Source organism: Lygodium microphyllum, chromosome 25, assembly GCF_053477565.2.
Source record: "Lygodium microphyllum isolate KBCC chromosome 25, Lygodium_microphyllum_v1.1.10, whole genome shotgun sequence".
In the NCBI taxonomy this organism is placed as follows: domain Eukaryota; kingdom Viridiplantae; phylum Streptophyta; class Polypodiopsida; order Schizaeales; family Lygodiaceae; genus Lygodium; species Lygodium microphyllum.
Window position 1 is genome coordinate 102885140 of NC_141159.1, and position 24035 is coordinate 102909174.

At 43.8% G+C, this 24035-nt stretch overlaps 1 protein-coding gene across 2 annotated transcripts in view; it reads right to left on the reverse strand.

Annotated features, from left to right (window-relative positions):
• Positions 1 to 783: 783 nt before the first annotated feature.
• Positions 784 to 24035, reverse strand: part of LOC148014576 (Ubiquitin system component Cue protein) — a 64728-nt gene continuing 41476 nt past the window's right edge. For both annotated transcript variants that reach the window (XM_087667073.1, XM_087667074.1), the window contains exons 6-9: positions 3640 to 3705; positions 3436 to 3530; positions 2900 to 3333; positions 784 to 2513 (exon numbers count right to left, since the gene is read on the reverse strand). In XM_087667073.1, the coding sequence (XP_087523199.1) occupies positions 1153 to 2513; positions 2900 to 3333; positions 3436 to 3530; positions 3640 to 3705 (1956 nt within the window). In that variant the 3' untranslated portion in view covers positions 784 to 1152. The remainder of the gene's footprint in view (positions 2514 to 2899; positions 3334 to 3435; positions 3531 to 3639; positions 3706 to 24035) is intronic.

Sequence of the window (24035 nt, forward strand, 5' to 3'; positions counted from 1 at the left end):
ATATCAAATGCATTCAAATTATTGATAAAACACAAACTATTCATATTCACTAAGTACTTTGATGAGTCTTTACCAACACATTGCTTACAAATTTGAATAGATCAATTGCGGTAATTAAGCAAAACCTAGTCCATTGTTTTGTTCAATCATACTACTTTTCCATTCGAGAGGCAAGGTGTGTTTTTTTTTTTTTGAAGAAAGGCTTGAAATTTGAAAGATGCCTTGAATGTGTACCTAAGGTTTGAACATTGAACTTGCGCACCCATGTACACACCCACACACTCAAAACTACTTGAGCTGCAACCCCCTTGGCAGCAAGGTGGATCTTACTACTATGGATAATACTGTCGATAATCCAAGATCGGATGTTGGGTGACAGTACTAGCCAAGGGGCAAGGATCCACTCTGGATCATTGCGGCCTGCATATCCCCATCACTGTTCACAAATGTTTTAACTAATTAACGATAACTGATCCATCCTGGTACTGACTTTCTGAAGGTCATAATGGCAAATCCCAAAAGAAGAAATCCTGTCTAAGCTGTTTAAATGCATTCTTCATTACCCAAATCTTAGCTTTTTGCCTGCTGTTCAAGATTCTTGTGCTTAGTGCTTCTTAGAATCAAGGCTAAAGAATTTCAGAATTACAGCAATACAGCCCAAATTAGAAGAATGTTCTCAACTCACACAAAAACAGTTTACTTTAAAGCAAATTAATTGAATTAAGAACAGCTATCAAGAAGGTAGCATGGAAACAGACAAGACAACCCATTGACATGTCCCCATAGTGAAAATTTATTGCATCATTATTTAGAGATCGCCAAAATCCAAAAGAAGCTTCAATGCAGGCAAAGGCACCTTACAGACTGCATCTAGCCTCCACAATTTTCACAAATGTACAAAGCAGTCGTTGCCTCTGTTAAAATTTTGCATTCCTGACCACATGTGCATCCCAAGCTTCCTTCAGATTGAACAAGATGAAGGACTCACAATCTTGCGGGAAAGAATAATAAGTAAGCACACTCTTGTATCCACTCTCCAACATCAAGAAAAACTTGTATTCCATTCTCCAACAATAAAGTACTGAAAACTACCATCCTGGAGAACAAAATACTCGGTAAGCACACTCTCGTAGTCCGTTCTCTGTTTGTTCTTTACAGTCCCCCAATGCTTGCAAAGTGCTTCTTCATTGCACGATCTTTCCTATGATGATTGTCATGGTCCTTCCTAGGAAACCCTCTTCCCTGACTCTGAGAACTGCCACGTCCAGCAAATTCATTTTGTACAGCCCTTGAGCTTCTTCCAAATTCTGACCCAGGCATGTTTCTACCACCTGAAATTTGCTGCACAGAGCTGGGGACATTGCCTCCTCTTCCCAGCCCATTGATAGTCTCCTCTTCAACTTTTTTCAATGCCTCAGCTTCCTCTACAGAGGAGACTCTGACAGAACCAGCAACTTTGTAGCTATAGTTTTTTCCATCCTTCACAAAATACTGGCCTCTGTTTTCATCACGCCTACCTCTACCCCTGCCTCTATTTGTTTGAGATGAAGCTGTGCTGTTCGCGTCTGAAAACCTGTTTCCATTCCCTTTTCCAAAGAATGCCTTTTGATTGTTCGAGCTTTGCATTTCAGCCTTGGAGATACTAGCATCTACTCTAACTCTTGTAACCTTGGGCAGGATATCAGGTCTGGGCCTTCTCAGAATCTTACTGCTTTGAGGTACATTGGCAGAACCACCTGTGGAAGACTTTGATCTAATTAGATCAGCAAGGCTCTCCGTTTCTTCAACTGCATCTGCAAAATGAGTGCCAAGCTCATCAAAGGAGTCGTCATACTCATCATCATACTGGGCAGCATAGGCTGCAATCCGAGAAGCATCCTCCGCATCCCGCTCATCAAGAAACTTGGTGGCATTTCCATCCCCTTTCTCTTTCCGAACAAACCGACCTTTCATGTCTTCTGTAGAAGCAGAGGGAACTCCAGAACTTGAACTAGCCAAAACTGATGATGAGAGCCTCTGATCTAATCCATCTGACTTGAAATCTTCCATGGCTAAACTTGATGAAGGCCTGTTTCTTATTGAATCCCTTGATGTGTTATTTAAGCTTTTACTGTTTTGTGATTCTGAAGATGGTGCCTCTATAGCCTTTCCCTTGCCTTTATCTTTCTTGCTTATGGAGCTGACCACACTATCAGGTTTCAACTGGAGAGTTGTATCCAGGGATTGGAGACTTGGATGAAGAGAATTCTCTAAGATTCTCTGGATAACTTCCTCAGGATTATTGTCATATGCTTCAAGACAGGCTGCAATAAACCCATCCCCATAGTCAGGGAGAATGTCCTTGATATGGGTTATCTTTGACTCATACATAATATCAGATTCTTGCATTTGTATGCTTGTTTGCTCTCCAACGGAAATTCTTGAGATATCTGGTGTTTGAGATGCAGAGGGACCAGTGTATCTTATGAGAGTAACAATGTAATCATACTGAGCGCTGTCCAGCGATATTAAGCCTGTGCTAAACAAGAGTTAGACGTGTCAGCTTGCACACATGCACACACTAGCATACGGAATGTAAAAGGGAACCAAAAGACTGCACCTACATACTTCTAAAGACACATCGCATGACAAGTTTGTGAACCTTGAGGCTTGAATTCATGAAGCTGATGTGTTCACACCAGAAATCAATATGGCAAGTCCAACAATTAAGATTTGCGTTTTGGTTAATGTGCTGCTAAAAGCTAAAGGTTCTCCTTTCACATAAGTATCACTCTTCTATATTGAGTTATGTTCAATTGAAAACACAAATAACATGGAGAGAGCCTGGTCATATTTTGCCAGAAAAACAGTCAGAGCATTCAGATAAGAAATGTTTAATTTTTGGCAAGGACGTGCTTACCTGTCGAACAGAGTTGATCCACTCTATCCAAAATTTTATGCTTCCTCTCAACATTTCGGAGCAAAGCTCCAGTACTGATCAGCCCTTCTGTTAGATCCCCAGAAGAACCTTCGAAAGGGCCTGCAACCATATTGGATACCATTTGTACAAATCCTTCTCCTCTTGCACTAGGGTCGCAGAAAATTGCCTTTTGCAAATGGTTTACGGTAGCATTTGTAGAGTCTGCTGCATTGCTTTCACTGAGATATGAGAGGACCAGAAGTCTCCAAACAAGTTCTAGCAATCCCAACCTAATTCTTTTGAAACATGGCTCAACAGGGACTCCTGTGCTTTTTGAATTAGCTACTCCAAGACATGAGAGACTTCTTTGTATGATTGGTAGCAAAGAATCATGAATAACTGCTAAAATAGGGAGAAGCTGTTCCTTGCTATTACTGGTAAACATGCATTGTATCAAAGTTAGTTATTGATCCTTCAAAAAACAAAGAACAAATACAAATATGCACGAGCATGTGCATGCACACGCGCATGAGCACCTCTGGCCAGTAGACAACAATATCAGTACTCCGCTTGGATATGCCTCGATGAAAGATTGAAGAGAAAATATGATGTCGTTCAAATATTGCAGAACCTGCAAGAAGCTATAGTGATTGTAGATGATGGTTCTCCTGATAAGTTCTTGTATTTATAGTAGCAGAGACCGTACAAAAAAGATCGAGAGCATGAATTAAAATCTGCACCTCCAAAAGCTCTTGTTGAAGTTTGACACTCACAGGAGTTTCCATGTTTAAAGTTGCCAATAACATCTACAAATGCAAGCATACATACAGCTTGTTAGTTTGCTTGTTTCTCAAGCAAAGCAGACCCAACATGAAGAGCAGCAGAAAGCTGTAGAAATTTAGAGCCTTGTAATACCAACAATATTCCAGAAATTTCAGAAAAAACATAGACACCGAGTAACCCATTTTGCTGGATTCGGCCAAGTCAAATGTCATATTTGGCTGGCATGATAACTTCTCAGATAGGTCCTCTCATGTTCACGAGAGCTAAACCTTGCTTCCAATACCATGTGCAGTATAATTTGAGGGAAGAGAAGAAAATTTTGATAAAAAGGAACTCGCATCTGCTGAGTCCCTACTCTGCAAGTTTTTTCAAAGAGGGTTTTCTATATGGGGGTCTGTTTTCCTTTTCACTATTTTTTTGCAGGAACAAGACTAGTGTGACCCAATAATTTCAAAAGTTTTGGAGTTGGTGACATGAAGAACAAGGTAAAGCAAGTGAACAAGCAGTATCTTAAGCTCTCATCCAAAGTTTTGCCCTTTGTCAATCGACCGTAAGAACAGAGTATCTTGTAACTTTGGATGGGACATAATAGGAAGACTGCCTCAAAAGGACACATGTACTGTTGGAATCAGAATTATCATAGTTGTTATGATACTGGCCACCTTCTGACCAGCTAATAGAGCACCCTGCACTCGTATGTAGTACAGACAGACCTGTCCTGTATGGTACCGTACATATCTGTATGGATTCATATAAAAAAACTGCCCCTTTTTTCTGGCCTGCTGGCACACCCAGTGATTGTAACTGTGTGTTGCAGTGACCGTTTTCTGCCAGCTGAACTCTTTATCAATAGCTCCAAGCCTCAAGCCTCAAGCCTCACTCACCAAGCAGCAAGCTCTCACTCTCCCTCTTCTAAGCATCAAGGCTTCAAGCTTTCACACACATTCTCTCTTTTTTTCTGGTAGGGTTGCTGAAATTAAAGAATAATCAGATATATGAGTAGCCATGAAAACTTGTTGAAACCCTTGAACAATAACAATATCCTGCACCATCATGTACGAGTAGTGATCGAAATTGTGCAAATAATCTGTAACGATGGAGCAGCCACATTGCAAATGACAAACCTTGCCATTATCATAGAAACAACTTGCCACAACAATAAGCCTCTAATGTGACCAATATGACCACAAATGCCAAAGGTAGAGTTGAAGGTAAAAGCATATCTAGTACGCCAGATGTGCCAAAGTCCAATCCAACACGAGAAATGAAATAAATGAGAATGTTGCAACCACAATGTGCCATTTTGGGGTAACCTTCCTAAGACCCAGGCACAATTAGTAACTCATTGGGGTGTCATTGAAGTCCAAACCCTCAAAATAAAATCCCAAATCTGTCTAGGAACCAGGCAGAAAACAAAAAGACGAGATATAGTTTTCACACATGCAGTGCAAAATACACAATGGCCACTAGTAATCTTATGTCACCACACCATATCGCCAATAGTGAGGCCTCCAATAAGAACTCTCCAAATAAAAACCTTGCCCTGATATGGGACCTTTGTCTTCCATAATTGTAGCAATCTATTGTGTGATTTTGTGCACCTATCTCTAAATGACCATACCCTATTGACCTTTTTAGTAACCCATCTTTTATCCTCCATCATTTTATGGTTCATTTGTGAAGATATGCTAGGCTTTGCATCAAGAAAAGACGACATGTGCGAACATGACCAAAACACACTAGCTCAAACGAAAATGCAAAATGCAAAACAAAGAAGAAAGATAACTTTGAAGTAATGAATGAACGATGCAAATGAATAAAAGAGTGTACAATATGCAAAGGCAAAGCTGTCCAACAGCCAATGACCCTCATGGGAGCCGGCTGAGGGAGTAGTCGGAGAATAACATCCACCAGGGACGGATCCCAAGGGCTGTGGTCACCAGTCGGAGCTGACATGACAATGAAAATGGAAGGCTAGCAGGCTAGAAACCAAAACACAGCAGTTTGGAAGACTGGGACTAGTAAATGCAGCAATGTACCACCTAAAAGAGCATGCGGCCGGTCCCACACAGCAGTATGCAGCTAGCAACAGCTGGGGGAGACAAATCTGATGCAAGGAGGCCTGCTCCAACAGCAAACACAAGCTGTAAAACAGGTCCTGGAAGATCTGGGCAGCAGGGCGGATCACTGCAGCTGTAAACACAGCAGTATAGCGGGTGCCAAATGGCTGGGCGGCAGTAGATCAGGTCACCAGCAGCTGCAAAAGACATTGCAGCAGCACAGATGGATGAGTGAACCTGCAAAAACATATAAATAGAGTGGTTGAGCAACATCCTATTTATAGATGTGGATCCTCCCAAATTTAGGGTTTTGGTTTATGGGACACACTTTCCTAATCAGTGTGTTTTGGGGCTGCTTTAAAGAGCTATTAAAGATCTCTCTTTTCAAGAAAAGAAATTTCCATTAATAACACCTCGATGAAAAACCTAAGGTAAAATACAAAGTACAAGGCTCTTTATGAAGAGTAACTAAGTACAACACAACTTGGAATTTGTTTGGGGATGTTTTGCACAATGAGATGCATAGATGAATGCTACATGATGAGAACATGCCTACAACAAGGTGCCACTTGGACAACATCCCTCATGGGAAAAACTTTCACTTTCCCAACCACCCTTTTTACAAAGATAATGATGATCATACAATGCAAACATCAAAGACAAATGCCAAAGCTTTAGGTACCAATGGTAGGAACCCACTCTCAACTATGGATGTCGATGCAAAGGAGCAAGAGTAGCCTAATGTCGATATTCATGTGGTGCCGAGAACCATGAAGAAGGATGAAAATGAAGCACCCTAGCTAGAGAAGCAAAGGTATGAGGTCACAAGTTCTACCTTGAGAGGGGAAGCCTCCATGCTAATAGAAGAGCAAGTCTCCAAGAAAGATGAAACCACAAAGAAATGGTGAGCTTCCTAAATCTCTAGCTCAAAAAGGACCAATGCAAACCTTCATGTTAGTCCTAGACTAAATACAAAAGTCTACAAAGAGATTACACTCTGCATCCTATAGTTTCATAGTGAGATGCTTTGATACAAAACAAAACAGAAGTAAAACCTAAATGAACAAGTAACAAAGTAAAAAAGGATGTGAATGCAACAAAAGACAAACAAAGGAGAATCCTAAAGCTAAAGTAGCATAAGAACAGATTAACCTATACACCTAAGCATCAGCACAGTGCAGATCATGGAGGCGGTTCTAATGGGCCAAGGGATCTTCATGGTTTAGCTAAGCTCGGCAGACGCAGCTCATGAGCTACTTGCCAGCTCACCCTATGCGTCCACGAAGGGGGTCATATACATGGTTCCTTGGTACAGTGGCTTCACTGTGGAGGTATTTGCCCTCCACAACAGGTTTCTTCGGCACCCGGTCACCCTTCTCTTTCTCGGCTTGGCAATAGAGTATCGCCAATTTGTGGAAGACTTTGGACGGCTCTTCGGCACGGTCCTTCCCACGTCCTTCGCGGTCACAATGACTGCCGCAGGAGTCCCCAAGGTACGGGTGGCAGTGAAAGAGGTTAAGAACATCCCACAGTTCCTAAAGATTGAGACAAGCGGACACTCCTTTAGGCAACAAGTCATTGTGACTGGGCAGCCATGGCAGTGCGTCCGCTGCCATGACTTCGGGCACCAGGCAACAAAGTGTACGCGTTTCGATGCTAGGGTTGTTCTGCGGACAGGCCCACAGGTGGATGCGGACGGTTTCACACGAGTACAGAGACGACAGAGAGGGAGACGGCAAGGGGGAGCGACGCAGGGAGCAGGTGGGCAAGCGACCCCCCCTAGACAGAGCACTCCACAGCCCCCCCTGCCCGTCCCACCCGGCAGGACTGCAGCCACACACATCCACCACCCGCACCACAGACTGCCTCACCTGAGTTTCCACAGGCCCCGCACCCACCCACCTCTACATCTCATGCCTCCCCCCCCCCCCATTGACCTTGGCCCACAACCCCCCCTTTCCAGGGCCACCAATCCCCCCATACACCCGCCATGCATCCCTGTCCATCCCACCATCCCTCGATCCTCTTCCCCCCCACCACTTTCCATACCCAGCACCCCCCCTAATCCACACCCGGTTCAAGTGGTCCCCCCCAGTCCCACCCCCCACCCTCCCACAGGACGTGATGAGTCACACACACCTACTTCATCCTCGCACCAACAATCCTCCCCCTCCCATACAGTCATCAGCTCATCCACCCCTGCCGCCCGTCACACCTTCCCAAGACAGGCACAACTGTTGCCACAGGAGTTCTTCCGCAATGGCCCATGGTCCTACCTAAGAGTTGCGAAGCGCGGAGAGTTCCCACTACCTCTAGAGGTGGGGATCTTCGTGGTTCGTAAGTCAAGGAGGGGCAAGGTCCATCTATTAGCACCACTGGATGGACCAAACTACGCCTTTTTTCTTTAGTCCTCTCACTCACGGGAGTGGACAACCACACAGATAGAGGAGGAGTTGAAGATTCAGGTGGCGGATCACATCTCCCAGTGGATGGGAGATGAAGGATTAGCATTGTTTGCACAGCAGTGACCCGGGTGCATGATGGACATTAACTGGTGGGTTAGTGCTGAGGTCCCACACTTAAGCATTATCTTTCGAGCCCCTCCACAGTGGAGAGCTCCAAGGGACGTGATTGAGTGGCCCCTGGCACAAGCGGCCCGGTTCTACCAATGTACCGAGTCACGACTCTCAACATGGCTGATAGATTCATTGATAGTACCACCTGGAGCATCTATCACCCCTATGGTCCAGCCAAGGGCCTCCATGGGGGACTCGAGTACGTTGTCCAGACCGGCGGCAAAGCGTACTTGCACACCTCACAGTTTCTCCTCCTCATCAGCAGCTTCCACACCGAACAGATGCCTGTTAGATGCCTATTCAATCAGTCACAGGTTTCCCCATGAGTTTACACCTAGCATCCTGGAATGTGAATAGCCTACACTACAGTGGGGCACACGGGTCCAAGAAGTTGATTGTTTGACAGGAGCTGCAGTCTGCCCTGGCCGGACGGATCGACATCTTGCTTCTATAGGAGCACAAGCTCACCCCCACCCAGGCCCAGCGGGTAGGGAAGGTGCTGCTAGGCAGCTCCCACACTTACTGGGAGTACGCCATAGGTGCCCATGGCAGGAGTGGAGGCGTATGCACCTCTATTGGCCCAAGTCTCACCGCTTGTGTACGAGACCACGGGACGATAGTGGCAGGGAGGGTTCTATGGGTCAGATTGGATATTGGGACTCGTGCCTTGGAGTCCTCAATGTCTATGCCCCTACGGAGGTTAGGGCACGCAGCAAGTTCTGGGTGGAGATTGCGGATGGACTTCCAAAGGTAGATTCCTGGATCGTTGGAGGAGACTTCAACAATCTGGAGGCTCTGGAGGACCAGCAGAGCAGAGGCAGTAACTACCACGGCATGGCTAGGGAGGAGCAGGAGGCATGGGAGGTCTTTTTGCTAGCAGTCGGAGCACGCGATGCCTAGAGAGACCCTGCCTTCCACAAGAGGGAGAGGTCATTGGACTTCTCTTGGGGATACAAGCGGCTAGGTGGAGTTCTACTGGAGCGGTTGAACAAGTTTTATGTGGGAGAGTGGGGAGGCTCTCGTGGAGGCCAGATTGAGCAATTGGCAGGCACCACTTTGTCCGATCACTGTCCGGTTCTCCTGACACTTGACCCCCCAACATCCGCCCTAGACACATGATCTTGTCGGATCACTGACTCGATCTATAGGAGGGAGGAGGTGACGAGACAGATAGAGCAAATTTAGACCAAAGAGTGGGGCAGAAGGGACCAGATAGCAGAGGAGGTTATAGAGGTCCTAGCATAGTCGAGCAAAATCTGCCAAGAGGCAACCATACAGGCCAGGCAGCAGAGCTAGGAGGAGGAGAGAACACTCCGGCGGGACCTTGCAACCGCGCAGAGATTATTGCAGGAGGCACCAGGGGACCCTACCCTGCACGCACAGGAGGTGCGCGCGCGAGCAGCCATTGCTGGCCTAGAGGACACGCGCTCGGAGTTCTCTTTTCGAACTTCAGCAGCCTTTTGGGAGCGGAAGGGGGACACAATGTGCAGAGAGTTCTTCCAGGTGCACTAGCCTCGCACCGTAGGAGAGCAGATACGCAACCTCCGGAATCAGTATGGGAGGACCCGTTCTAGCCCAGACGAGGTGATGAAGATTGCCACCGACTATTACATGAGCCCTTTCTAGCAAGAGACAGCTTCAGCTAGAGAACAAAGATGTAGATAACAGGTATGGGATCACATCCCGCCCCTCGTCACAGAGATGGGACGCTCCCTCCTAGCCCCCTTCACACAGAAGGAACTAGAGGAGGCTTTCCATACACAGAATGGGCAGAAATGCCCGGGGGAGGAGGGCCTCTCTAAGGCCTTCTTCACTACCTACTCGGAAGTGGTGAAGGACCCCCTACTGATGGCCTTCCAAGAGATTTTCACCCCAAGACAGATGCCAGGGAGTCTCTCGGCAAGTCTTATCAGTCTTCTCCCCAAAGGGGGAGACCGAATGGAGCTTTCCCAATGGAGACCGATCACCTTATTGTCAGCGGTCTATAAGGCACTAGCAAAGATGATTGGTAGGCGACTACGCCTCGTGCTTCCAAATATCATCCATGACACTCAGACAAGCTTTGTCCAAGATAGGAGCATCCTAGACAATGTATTTACCTTCATTGAGGCAACAGAGTGGGCCCAGCACAGTGGGCAGAGACTGGCCATACTACTCTTGGATTTCGAGAAAGCTTATGATAGGGTGGACTGGGATTTCCTAGAGGGCACCATGGCGAGGTTGGGTTTCCCCCAGGCTTGGATTAGTGGAGTCTCCTCCCTGTACAGATCAGCCACCAGCAGGGTTCTCATAGGCAGAATGTGGGGAGAGGAGTTTCGGCTGGAGAGATCGGTTTGACAAGGTTGACCCCCTGGCCCTATACCTGTTTCTACTCTTCAGAGAGGCGATGTCTCACTTCCTCAGGTCACGTGTGAGCGGATTACGCGGCCTCCAACTTCCAGTAAGAGAGGAGACTGAGTTGTTAGACTCAGAGTACGCAGATGATACAGCCCTCTACATAGAGGACAATGAGTTGATGCTGGAGAAAGTGAGGCTAGCCCTTGACGTATTCTGCTTCACAGCAGGAGCAAAGATCAACTGGCAAAAGTCGGTTGGTTTCCTCACAGACCCGGACTCTAGCACGGAGTGGCGCGTCCACCTGGGTTTTAGATGGGTGAACAGAGGGCAGACTGTCTGGTATCTAGGGTTCCAAGTGGGACTCGACATCACCCCTACCCACCAATTTCTTCCTGTCCTTGATTCTATTAGGAGGAAACTGACCTACTGGAGCACGGTCCGCCTCTCACTAGCCGGACGAGCCCTAGTGGTTAACCAGGTCCTCCTAGCAACGGCCTGGTACATCGCCTCATGTTGGTGCTTCTCCTCATCGTGCGTAGTGCAGCTTCGCCGCCTAGTGCGGAATTTCCTTTGGTCGGGGTCTGATGGTTCCAGGGAATCCAAGGCCAAGGTGGCATGGGCGACCATTATACGACATAGGTCAGAGGGAGGGCTTGGGATTATAGACCCAAAGTATCAGAGTATGGCCCTCTTGGGCAAGCTAGTTGTCCGCAATCTCACACCAGGCGGGCAAACCTGGAAGATCTTATTGCAAGACTTATTGCAAGAGGGCCTCCAGGACTGTAGACCGAGGCTTGGCAGTGAGTGGAGGCTGTCCCTGAGATGGATCTTCACGTCAGCCCAGATCACCCCCCCCCCCCAAAATCACCTTTCCTTCACAGCTTACTCCACGTGTGCCAAGGCCTCCGTAAGGCCCTAATCCAGAGTCCTCCAGGCCGCCAGGAGGAGATAGACTGTCAGCCAATAATCTGGAACTCCCACGTCAAAGATCGGGAAGGGACACAGATAGATGAGCGCCTCCAAATCCAGTGGGCTGGGTGGGAGGCCTGCCCGGCTTGTACAATCAGGACATGGCGGGAGGTGTACATGTTGGCAGACGAGGAGGTGTTGCAGCAAGTACCAGGCTGCCAAAGAGGAGTGGAGTTGAGGAGAAGGGAGATAGACGCAGCAATACCTCCGGAGTGGCTTGCTCCCCCGGTACGAGAGCTGATAGAGCCCGAGGAGGTATGGGGAGCTAGGTTTTCACCAGCATGCATCCCCATTCAGGTGACAGGTAGAGTGGGTGGTGCCCCGCAGAGGACTTTTTTTTCCATTCCCGAGGGGGGACGTCTGGTCCTTGACAGAGGACAGCAGGATGAGGGGATTGTCGCCCTTTCGTGGAGGAGGATTCAAGTGGTGGGCCTTCAGGGGAAGATATGGAGACTAGACCCCTTTTTTTTTGGAAGGAGCTCATGGAATAGCGCCTGTGGATCTGGGAGGGCAAACCACTTGATGAGCTCGAGTGGGATCCAGAAGAGTAGCTATGGCTGGCCTCGACGGTCGCCAAGAAGCCACCCAGGTTCCTAGAGTACACTGCCAAGATTGGTAGGCATATACTGATGTAGGAGGATATGGACTGGGCGCCGTTTTCTGACGGACATTCTGGCGCCGCCTATGAGATAGCTGGAGACCGAGGAGGATGTCGTATTTCTTATGGCTGGTGGCACATGGAGGCTTGGCGGTGGGAAGTTGGCTTGCCTACATGCAGAAGGAGGGAGATTGTAAACGCTACACACAACAGCCTCTAGAAACCCCAAAGCACTGCCTTTGGTAAAATGACCTATGAGACCATGCATTACAATCATATGTATGATGATACAACTATCTAATAATAGTAAATGAAAATGTAATAAACCGTACAGAAAAACTCAAGGCTATAAGTAAGTTGAACTCTAGCTAACAAAGAGAATAGCCCTAGCTAATACAAGCTCATGGGGATGTAGAGGACTTGGCTCTAGCTCGTGAAATAAACTTCTATATCTGCCTATGGAAGTGTCATCAATGCTTGTGTCGAGGTCTGGGACATCTAGATAGGCCAAGCTAGACAGCTTGATCAATCAATATCCCCTGTGTATGTATAGATGATTGAGATTGTGGCTCTGTTGAAACCTCGAGGGTGTCTCTCACGAAGAAATCTGTAGGCAGCCTCTAGATGGGGCCTTGATGTCCTGGAGATGCTATACTCCTAAGAAGTGAGTCCCGAAGTTGTCGTTCTCCAAGAGGGAGAGACCAAGGCACCATTGGTCAATGATACATGAAGATCAACCAATACACAACGAAACCAAACACAATCGACTATTGTTATGAAAGTTAGCTTGTACTCAGCTTCATAAGATGAGGTAGCCATAATAGGTTCCTTCTTGCTTAGCCAAGAAATGCATGATTGGCCTAGAAAGGAACAATATCCACTAGTAGACTACCTTGTATCATGATCACTAGCTCAATCTGAATTACTATAAGCATGCATTTGCAAGTCTCCCCCCTTGGAAAATAGCAGACCATATGATTGTGTTCCTTGCAAATAGTAAAGATGTACTTAACTTGCCAATGTAGTGTCCTTGGACTGTGTATGTATCTACTCACCTACGATATTGCTTACTATATTTCAAGACGAGTGTTGATTAAATAAATGAGACAACCAACAGCCTAGTTGTAAATAGCAACACCTAATACATCACTGCGATCATGCATTGAAAGCTTCAGTCTTGTTTCCATAGGTGTGCTCATAGGTTTACAATCTTGCATGTTAAACCTTACTAGCAACTTCTGAACATATTGAGACTAAGATATAACACTATCATATTGATTTTGGATGAATTGAATCCCCAAAAAATGGTGAAGCAACCCAATATCTAATATATCAAAAGTAGATTGCAATTTAGCCTTGAAATCTGTAATTTTTCTCTCATTTAGTTTAGTGAGCAACATATCAGCTACGCAAAGAATGATTATGATCAAATCCCCCCCTTCCTTCTTGACGTAGAGGGTGGGTTTAGTTGGCCTGTTTTGGAACCCTTGTGTGGTCAAAATGCATCTATCTTGGAGTACCAAGCACATGGAGCCTCTTTCAAGCCATACAAGGCTTTATTTCACTTGCAAACCTTGTGCTATTGGCCTTGCACAACAAAGCTTGGAGGTTGTGCAACATATACATTCTCTTTCAAATCTCTATTCAAAAATGTTATCTTTATATCCAATTGATGTACATCCCAACTTTTTTCTGAGCATATCCCTTCATAACCAACGTTGCCTTGTATCTGTCAGAACCATCAAATTTTCTTCTCATCTTGTAAATCCAACATGTGTTGATGGCCTTTTTACCAAAAGAAAGTCAACAAGAAAGTGTTATTCTACTCAATATAGCGCATCTCATCACTCATGGCTTGCACTCATTGCGCATCTTGTTGTGCATCCTCAAAATATGTAAGCTTATCCTCATCTAAAAAAGTTTTAGCAAAAGCATATACCACTATCAAAATACCAAGTATGCTAAGTTTCTCTTACATTAAAGGCTATAAGTTTCTCTTACATTAAAGGCTAACCCATCCATCGAAGAATCGTAAATGCATGCAAGGAAAATTTCCTCCACAAGATTAGCTAAAACATCACCATCAATCGTGCAAGTGATTGATGTTTCCTGGGTAGCCATATCAGAGTCCTATTTTTTTCTTTTTTGCAAGCCTTTTTCTATCTTCTTCAATATAATAACTTGGCTTTTTGCAATAGTGGCGTTTTCCCTGTTTCCTAGACTTATCTGTATCATTTTCCCTGTTTTCTAGACTTATATGTATCATTGTTGCCCTTATTTGAAGGCTTCCCAATATCAGCCTTAGGCTGATGTGCATTTTGCTTCCCTTTCCCTTTGTGTTTGTACCTCGAACACATGGCTGAACCACTTGAATGTAGGGCCATATTCTACTAAGTTTTGCTCCTCTTGAAGCAAGAGGCCAATCAACTACACGAATGCAAGGGGCTCAGTTGCCCCCCTCAATGACAAATTCAATGAAGGGTGAAAACCAAGATACGACTCTGGAAGAGAGTTCAAAGTGATGTTCACCATTTGGCCATCTTCAATCACCTCATCAATGTTGAGCACCTGCTCATGCAAATCCTAAATGTATATGATGTGATCTATCATAGAATCCTCTCATTCATGTGAGCATTGGTTAACTCTCTACGCAAGAAAGAGATGCAAGCCTCATTCTTGGCTATGTTAGGTTAAGGCTCAACAGCACGCACGCATGCACGCACACACACTCATGATGTACAAGTGAATAGCAAGAGAGGAGAGTGCTAGAAGGTCACATCCACTATGTGAGAATGGAATGAAAGTACAACCCCTAAGGTACTGAGTACCACACCCAATGACAGGTGTTCAAATTCGATAAAAACCCTTCGATAAAAACCCTTCTCCAGCTAGAAGGTAAAAAGTGCTCATGGAATAAGGAAGCGTTTACACGACAACGTACGAGGAACACAATAAGTGTAACAAACTCCCCTTGAGTGAATGATGTGAAAGTATACAGAGAATAGGTAGATTAATCCCCAAATGATATCAAGCCTAGAGCCTTGCGAAAGGCTTCAAACTTCTCTAGAGCTTTCATAAACACATCTGCCTAGTTGTCCTGTCTAGGAATACAAACCAAGTCAATCTCCCTTGCATGGAGCCTTTCTTTGACATAATCATAATGCACCTCAATGTGCTTAGTGCGAGCATGAAAAACTAGATTCCTCGCAACTTTCATTGTACTCTGACTGTCAGTATAGGTAGGAGTGGGTGACTACTGTCCCACAATAAGATCAACCAAAAGGCGTCTAAGACATACATTCCAATGTAGTTGTAAATACTGCTCTATATTTAGCTTCACACCTAGATATGGCCACTATAGACTATTTCTTGCTCAGCTAAGAAATGCATGAATCACCAAGCATGAAACAATTGCTACTAGTGGATACCCTCGTATCAAAACAACCAGCCCAATCACGATCTATAAATGTATGCAAGCAAAGAGTAGTGCCTTTAGGATAAAAAAGACCCAATGTTTGAATGCTTGTAAGATAACAAAAGACACGTTTCACTACTTGTCAATGTGTAGTACTAGGACCATGCATAAAGTGTGCCAACTGAGAGACCCCAAATTGAATATCTCGTCATGTGTTACACAAGTACAATAAACATCTTGCATCTTCAAGTGTAAACCTATGGCATGTCTCAACGGAAGTAGAGATAGGCTTACAATCTTGCATCTGAAAATGCTCAAAAAGCTGCCCAATATACTTAGACTGCTACAAAATAATACCCCTCTCAACTGTAGTAAAATGTATGCCAAGATAGTAGTGCAAGTGGCCAAGATGTGTCACTTCAAAAGCATACTGCAATTCAGCTTTTAAGGCTGAAATATGTATCTCATGAGGTCTAGTTAACAGCATGTCATCCACATAAAGAATGAGAATCAAGAGGCTATCCTAATCTTTCAGACATAAAGTGTGCTTTCAATGTGTGAATTACTGAAGCCAAGAGCAATCAAATACGCATGTATCTTTTGATACCATCCCTTGGGTGCCTACTTTAAACCATAGAGGGCCTTATGCAAACAGCACACTTTACTTTCTGATCCTTTCTGAACAAAGCCAAGAGGTTGAGTGACATAAACCTCCTCATGAAGATCACCATTCAAAAAAGCAATTTCCACCAACAAAGGCATAAAACCAATCTTGCCATATGTGTGGTTGCATCCTTCACATTTATTGAATTTTCAGCAAAATTCATGTCCAATTATCTCTTCTTTTCACTTGCTATCCTTTTTCTGAATCCTTCAATAATATGCCCCTTCTTCCTATAATAATTGCACCTCTTTTTGCTAGCACCATCATCCTTGGTGCTTGAGGAGTCCATAGAAGAAGTTGCTTTGCCTTTTTCCTTTGAGTTTGACAACTGCCATGACTTCCCTTTGTTTCAATGGTGGTTGACTGCAAATGCTTGATTATCCATACTTATACTAAAGCGATTCGACCTTAATTGCTCTTCTTGCAACATTAGTAATACCAACACATCAAATGTGCATCCATTGACATCTTCTTTTGAAAGTAAATGAAGTGTAGCGACAAAGCTCTGATAAGTATCAGGTAGACCAACCAAGACCATAGATACAAGAGATGCATACGTAATGATTTCATCAATATTAGCAAGCTGCTCCGAAATGTTCTTGACTTGTGTAACGTATGCATCCACAGAATCACCTTCTATCATGTGCTCCATCTCAAGTTGCTTACGCAAATAGGCTACATGGGCCTCGTTGCACACATGATACAACAAAGCAAGCTTATCCCAAGCATCCTTGGCCGTTGTGCACAATCCAATATGCAAGATAACCTCTCTCTTGCACAAAAGTCCAATCAAAGCATGAGCTTGGACATCACACCCATCCCATTTTAACTGATTTGCTGTGGAAGGTGCAGAAAGAGCTAAAGCAGAAGATCCACTGGTGATAGTGGATGAGCTAGAAAAACCTATGACATTCTGTGTAGCCAAGCTTGCAAGCCCAACTTTAGAACCACATGCATAACCCTAAAGCTGCTTGGCAACAAGTATATGCTTTATCATGTATGTCCACATGGGATAGCCATCCAATTTGTCTAAGTCCCCAAATATGTTGAGTAAATCATTTTGCTCTACCATTGCTTGCTGAAATTTCTGAGGGTTTTTTTTTTTGGAACCAACTATTGTCCAAAGTACAAATGCACTTACAACACAAAAATAAAGCAAAGAAAATACCAAAAAGCTCACAATTTTTCAAAAAATTGATAGTATCAATGAAGAATTTGTGGTTGAAAGGGCTCCATTGTGTGCGAATGTCAGTGTAGAAGGTGTAATTGGCCTCATTGTCAATGAATTTGAAAAATTTTTGCAAAATCCCCAAATTTTTGCTCGAATGTGAAAAGCCCCAAATTTTGGCACAAGACCTTTAGAGCACAGAATCCGTGCTTGTTGTAAAATCCCCAAAGTTTGTGCTTAACAAGAGCAATGCGCACAAACAAGGGCAAATGTAAGTGGGCTAATTCTAATGAAAATAATGTTGGATATTATGCACAAATCTATCGAGACATTAAATGTTTGTGTAGCCGAACGATTGTTTTCAATGCCACGACTTCCATACCCAAACCGATTAAAACAGCAATTTAATATTGTATCACCCCCTGTAGTATGCCTTTAAAGGCACAAGAGCAAAAAACCCCAAATTATCTGCATAAATTTTGAGGCATTGCAGAAATTCAGAATTACTTACACCCAATGACCAATGTCAGCGATGAATCCCAAGATTTCACCGCAAATGGGAGTTGATTTCAGCAAAAGCCCCAATTTGTTTACTGAAAATTTCAAGAAATTTCAGAAATTGAGCAAATCGGCCAAAAACCCCCAAATTTTCTTGGCACCAGGTGTGAGGAATTGAAACTTTTTTTGAAATTTGGGATAAGACAGGCAAGATGGATGAGAAACTACATAGATCTTCAAAAAAGCCCAAATTCTTAAATTAGGATTTTTACACTTTTCGGGTAGTAGAGTATTTATGTACATCTAAAAATGGTAGAGATGGGCAAGATGAACCAAAAATCACGTATTTTTGAAACCTCACTTAACATGTGGATTAATTTTTAATCACAAGATTAAGCAAATGTTGCACATGTGAGGTGTAATTGGAATTAGAGTAAATTTACGAGCCCAAGACCTGAGGAAATCATGGGATGTCAAAGGCAAAAGTTGCTATAAGTTATGTGCACAAGTACTTGGTGGTATCTAGTGCCAGTTGTTGGTCTAGGTCATTCATTTGGTCATAATTTCAGTTGTTGGTGACACTAGAGAAGTGGCGTTTAATGGTACCTGACGCCAATCTCATGGTCAAAGATGGTGCAAAGACACTTAGGAATGGAAGTTGCCTAGCCAATTTAATTATTGGCCAGTCAAATTATTTTTCTCAACACCGAAGTAATTATTAGATTAATTTTTAGTGTTTAAAGACTGAAAATTAATATTTAATTATGGATAATACTAGAAAAACCATTTAGGAAGGCTGTCACTTTTGTCAAAATTGCCCATGCAAGACTAAAAAGCATCTTTAGAGACTGGAGAGAAACATTTTAGTGTATTCCAATCATTGTGAGAGAGAAGGAGGCTATTAGAGAGCAAGGAGATGTTGCTGATGTGATCAACAACCACCAAATATCAATCCTACAGCATGTGATAGTAGTTTAGAGCCCTCCAAGAGCAAGTGACAGCAGCCCAAGGTCCTTCTAGTGCACATAATAGCATATAGGATGGAGCAGCAATCTGTCTGGGGGTCCTAAGCTGTAGGTGACAGCTTCCATGGCTGTTTGTCAAGGCAGCAACAATAAATGACTGATTTTCTTAAGTTTTTCACGAAGAAAGTCTGAATTTTCTCTCTCCTCAACATTCTCTCTCATCTCCTAGCCTTTCTACAGTCTTGCTCCAAAGATTACAGCATTGACATCACCAAAGGCTGAGAAAATTCAGATTTCTTTGCTACGAATCCTAATCTACAATAGCAAAAATTAAGGTTTAGCAACAACCTCAGGAAGCATGCCAGAAATTGGAAGCTCCAAGACTTGGATTCAACAGGACTCAAGCTGTTTTCAATCAAATTCAAGTGGAGGAACCAGTAAATCAATGAATTTGGGGCATTTTCCATCTCCATCAAAGTGGGTGATGTTGGGTGTAAAGTCCCTTCGGATCTAAAGTCCCATTAATCTCCGTGTATAAACTTACGGGTGTGAACACACTTTTATTTGTACCCTAACATATAAATACATTTTATTCTTTGTGTACTGTAACACTAACTCGTACACTCATCTTGGGATTCTCACACTCACTCTCAGCTCAACTCTTGCTTCATTCCTATCTTGCACTCTCACAACAAAGTGGTATCAAAGCTACGACAACAATATGCGCACTTCCCAAGAGTGCAAGTCAACTCTGCACACAAGAAGAAGCCGTTCATCTTTTCTCTCAGTCACTGAGAGCAAAGCAGCTTTCGTTTTGGTTAAATTGATCAAGCACAGGTCATCGGTTAGTTGGTTGTCACGATTCCAGCAAGTATGACCAACATGACAGCAGTTGTGACCATTGTTTGGACCTGACGGTCAACGTGGACCAGGCGAAGGCAAACGGTAGCACGCAATGGGGCAATCCAAGTGTGAGGCAACATCGCCCTCGCACAGCGTGGGGCAAAGGTAGTCAACAGCATCGCGAGACCAGGCGACAAGCCTGGCGAACACCACACACCAGCAAGCGTGGGCAGACGGGGGACCAATCAATAGCATGTGAGTTTTTTTTGTGACATGGCACATATCCTTAAGCCCTAGTTCGCGCATGCAAGCACGGTCCTCAAATTAGTGCTTTTTTATGCCCGAAAATTTGGGGGTTTTCCCAAATCTGATACTGGTCATACATAACGGCGACAGTGGATCTGAAAATTACAGAAATAATGCACACTGGCCTTGAAAACTTTGGGGCTTTTCATATATCGGTGAAATTTTGCTCAGCTGAGCCGAATTTACTGAGATTGGTGCACTTTTGAACACAAGAAATTTGGGGTTTTTGCAAAGTTCTGCAAAATTTTGCTATATTTGCATGTTTTATGCTCTTGAGAACACATATTAATGCAATTGGGGCAGATTGATCAATAAATTTTTGGGGCTTTTGCTAATTTTTGAGAATTTTGGCAAAATTGATGCCTGAAATGTACACAGGGAACATTGTTGAAGCAATCTTGGTGTTGTACATAGTGAAATTCAAGCTTATTATCTCTCACTTGTGAGATTTTGAAGAAATTGCAGAGAATTCTGATGTTTTTTGTGTATTAGATGTGCTTTTGGACACATATGTATGCAGTACGCATGTTTGGCAGCTCCTATTGAGTTGATATATTGTTGAATATTCATGGTGCAGCAGTCTTAGTGATCACTTGCAAATCTATTGAGTACAAAACGAATGGAAGTCTTACCTCACAAAGAAAGTGCCTAAATGCATATACAAAAGTAAAGCAACATCTTTAGGGGATTGTTGCAAATGTATTTTTGGTGATATTGCTGAAGTGGGAGTCACATTGCAGTAGTGTATGCTTGAATTATATGCTGAAATCTCAATTATATTGTTGAAAGTCATTCCTTCTATTGTTGTACATGAACTTGGATCAAATCCTGCTCTTATCTCCTAAAAGTTTGGACTGAAATTAGCTGAAAATTCAATCTAATATTTATTGTCATAAAATACAGCATTGGTACTTGACACTTCGCTGAATAATGGCCACTAATGCTTCTAGCAGCAGTGACACTAAATCCCTTCTTGAAATCAAGAGGTTTGATGGCACTGGCTTTGACTTGTGGAAGGACAAGATGCAAGGCATTTTATTTCTCAAGGACTGTGATGATGCTCTCTTGGAAATCAAGCCTGCAGCTATGATAGATGAGGATTGGGCTAGACTCAACAAGAAGGCCATGGCATACATTAAAATGGTTGTATCTGATGATGTACTGATTAGAAGAAAGTCTAGTGGAGAAAGCACTAGTTCAACCTATCATCTTACAAGCAATTCAGAAAAGAGGAGTAATGCAAAAAATAAAGATAAAAGCAGGAGTAAAAGCAAGGGCAAACAGTAGGATGTTACTTGTTATCAATGTGGACATAAAGGGCATAAAAAGCCCGATTATCGGCACTACAAGAAAAAGCAAGAACGAAAGAAACAATAAGGAAAGTAAAAGAAGGATAACAAGAAAGATGATGACAGCTCTCCCTCAAAAGAAGTTGCAAAGGCAAATGTTGCATCTAATATGGTCATTGAAGAGCTCTCTAGAGAGATACTTGTTGCAGCCTCATGTAATGATGTAGATGTTATGGCAGTAGCAAGTGATATGCACATCACTAAAAAGGAGGTAATCGATGCCTTACTTTCAGCTCATGATCGGCTATCCCAATCATGGATAGTAGACAACAGTGCCTCTTTTCATGTTACTCCCTCTTTGTTGTCATTTTCTGAATGCACTGCAGGTTGTCTAGGCAAAGTTTACTTGGGCAACAATTATGCATGTGAAATAGAGGGTGTAGGTACCTTTCACTTGGCCCTTGAAAATGGCCAAGAGCTGATTTTGCAAGATATCAGATATGTACCTGGCATAAAGAAAAGTTTATTGTCAGTCGGACAGCTTGATGCAAGAGGATATTTTACTACCTTTGGTGGTGGATCTTGGAAAGTCTACAAGGGCTCCATGCTGATTATTAAAGGCAGCAAAAAGGGGACTTTGTATTATTTGCATTGTAAAGCATTACCTAGCAATTTTTTTGCTATAGCTAAAGTTCATTCACAAATGAAACTTTGGCACAAAAGACTTTCCCATATGAGCCAGAAAGGCCTTCAGATTCACTCCTCTTTAGGGAGATTTGATGTAAAAGACTCTAGTCTCGACTTTTGTAATGATTGCATATATGTTAAGAAGTCCAATGCTCTTGACTTCGTACACTTCGATGTGTGCACTATGCCTGTTAATTCACATGGGGCTGCATAGTACTTTGTCACTTTTATTGATGATTTCAATAAAGTAAGTCATGGGCGTGTGTGTTAAAGAGCAAAAAGTGTTGGATTGCCCGAATGAAACAAGTAAAGGCCAATTGATTGCCCGAATAAAGGGGAAAATCATATTCAAGACTTGCTGGCCATTTCGGACAGCAAGGAGAGTTGGAATACCAAAAGGGATTGGGAAAAACCCATTGTACATCAACTTCTTCTTCAATTAAGTTAAAGAAATACCGAAAGGGGCACCAATTTTGGGGCCAACAGGGTGTCCATTGTCCAAGATTGTGAATTAATTTGCATTTCTTCGTTTTATAACAAATGTTGCTGCTATAACTAAATTGTAGTAAGGGAACTACTGTTGAGAAACCCTTCACTCGCAGTTTGAGTTTTGCATTTAGGGTTTGCGTTTAGGGTTTGCAGCCCCAAAAAGGGGCGCCATCCTAGACTGACTATGCCTATTTATAGGCCACTCTCTCATTCATTCCTCACAGCTGATTCATTCAGTCCATCACCTCTTCTCTCCAACCTCTCCACTACCCTCACACCCCTTCAAGAGGGCATTGCAGTTCGTGGTTCGTGGTTGTCTTCATCATCTTCCTTGTGCTACAACACCCTTGGTCTCTTGTATCACATTCACTCAATGATTCAGAACTTCATCATTCCATTCATCAGAGTTTCTTCTCTCTTCTCTTCTCTTCTTCATGTTTGCCAAGTCCACTTCGTGTTCCTCCCCGCAAACCCTACTGTCTCGCTGGTACATCATCTTTTGACATGGTATCAGAGCTGGATCTGCTCACCTAGCAGCGAAGATCCTCCACTCCAGTGAAAGCAAAGACCGGTGGCGGGTTCAACATCCACTTCTCTTCTTCTTCTGCTGCATCAACATCTCGTTTTTGCAGGTTTTAGGTGTTTTCAGCTTGTTGCCCACACCCCATTCGCAAGGACATCTCAGCTGCAGCTGTCCATTGCTATCTCCATCAGTTGGTGCCAGCCTTCCACCCGCAGTTTGCAGCTGTTTACAGCAGAATGACTATTGCTGATTACTCTCTATTCAGAAAACAATCTCGTTTTTGCAGATTTCAGGTATTTCAGCTTGCTGCCCACACCCCAAACACGGAGGACATCGTGGTCCAAGCTGGCCATTGCTGTCTACAACAGTCTGGCACCTGTTTTCAACCTACCACACACTGTTCGGAGCTGATTTCAGCATATTGACTGCTGCTGCTGTTTTTTCCTGCGTTTTTAGTATTTCTCTCACCTGTTGCCTACGTTTTTAGTCTTTCTCTCTCCTGCAGGCTGTCCTGCCTGCGTTTTTAGACTTTCTCTCTCTTGTTGTCTGCGTTTTTAGTCTCTCTCTCTCCTATAGGCTGTCCTGCCTGCGTTTTTAGTCTTTCTCTCACCTGCTGCCTGCGTTTTTAGTATTTCTCTCTCCTCACCTGCATTTTTCTACTGGTTGCAATCTCTTACTGCTGGTCACATCCTCCTCCCCCTGGCAACTCACTTCTAGCCCTTTCACTATCCTTCCATCCCTTGAGGCGTACATTGCAGTTCGTGCTTCACACTGCCCTCACACCCCTTGAGGTGGACATTGCTGGTTCGTGGTTCATGGTGGCTGACCTCTTCCTTCTTCAACAAGGCACACTAGTATCCATGGCTTCTTTACCAACAGATAACCAAACTACTGGGTGCTCCTACTGTGGCATCACCAAACACACCACCGATGCTTGCTGACTTCGACCTTTGCTCCCCACCCCCC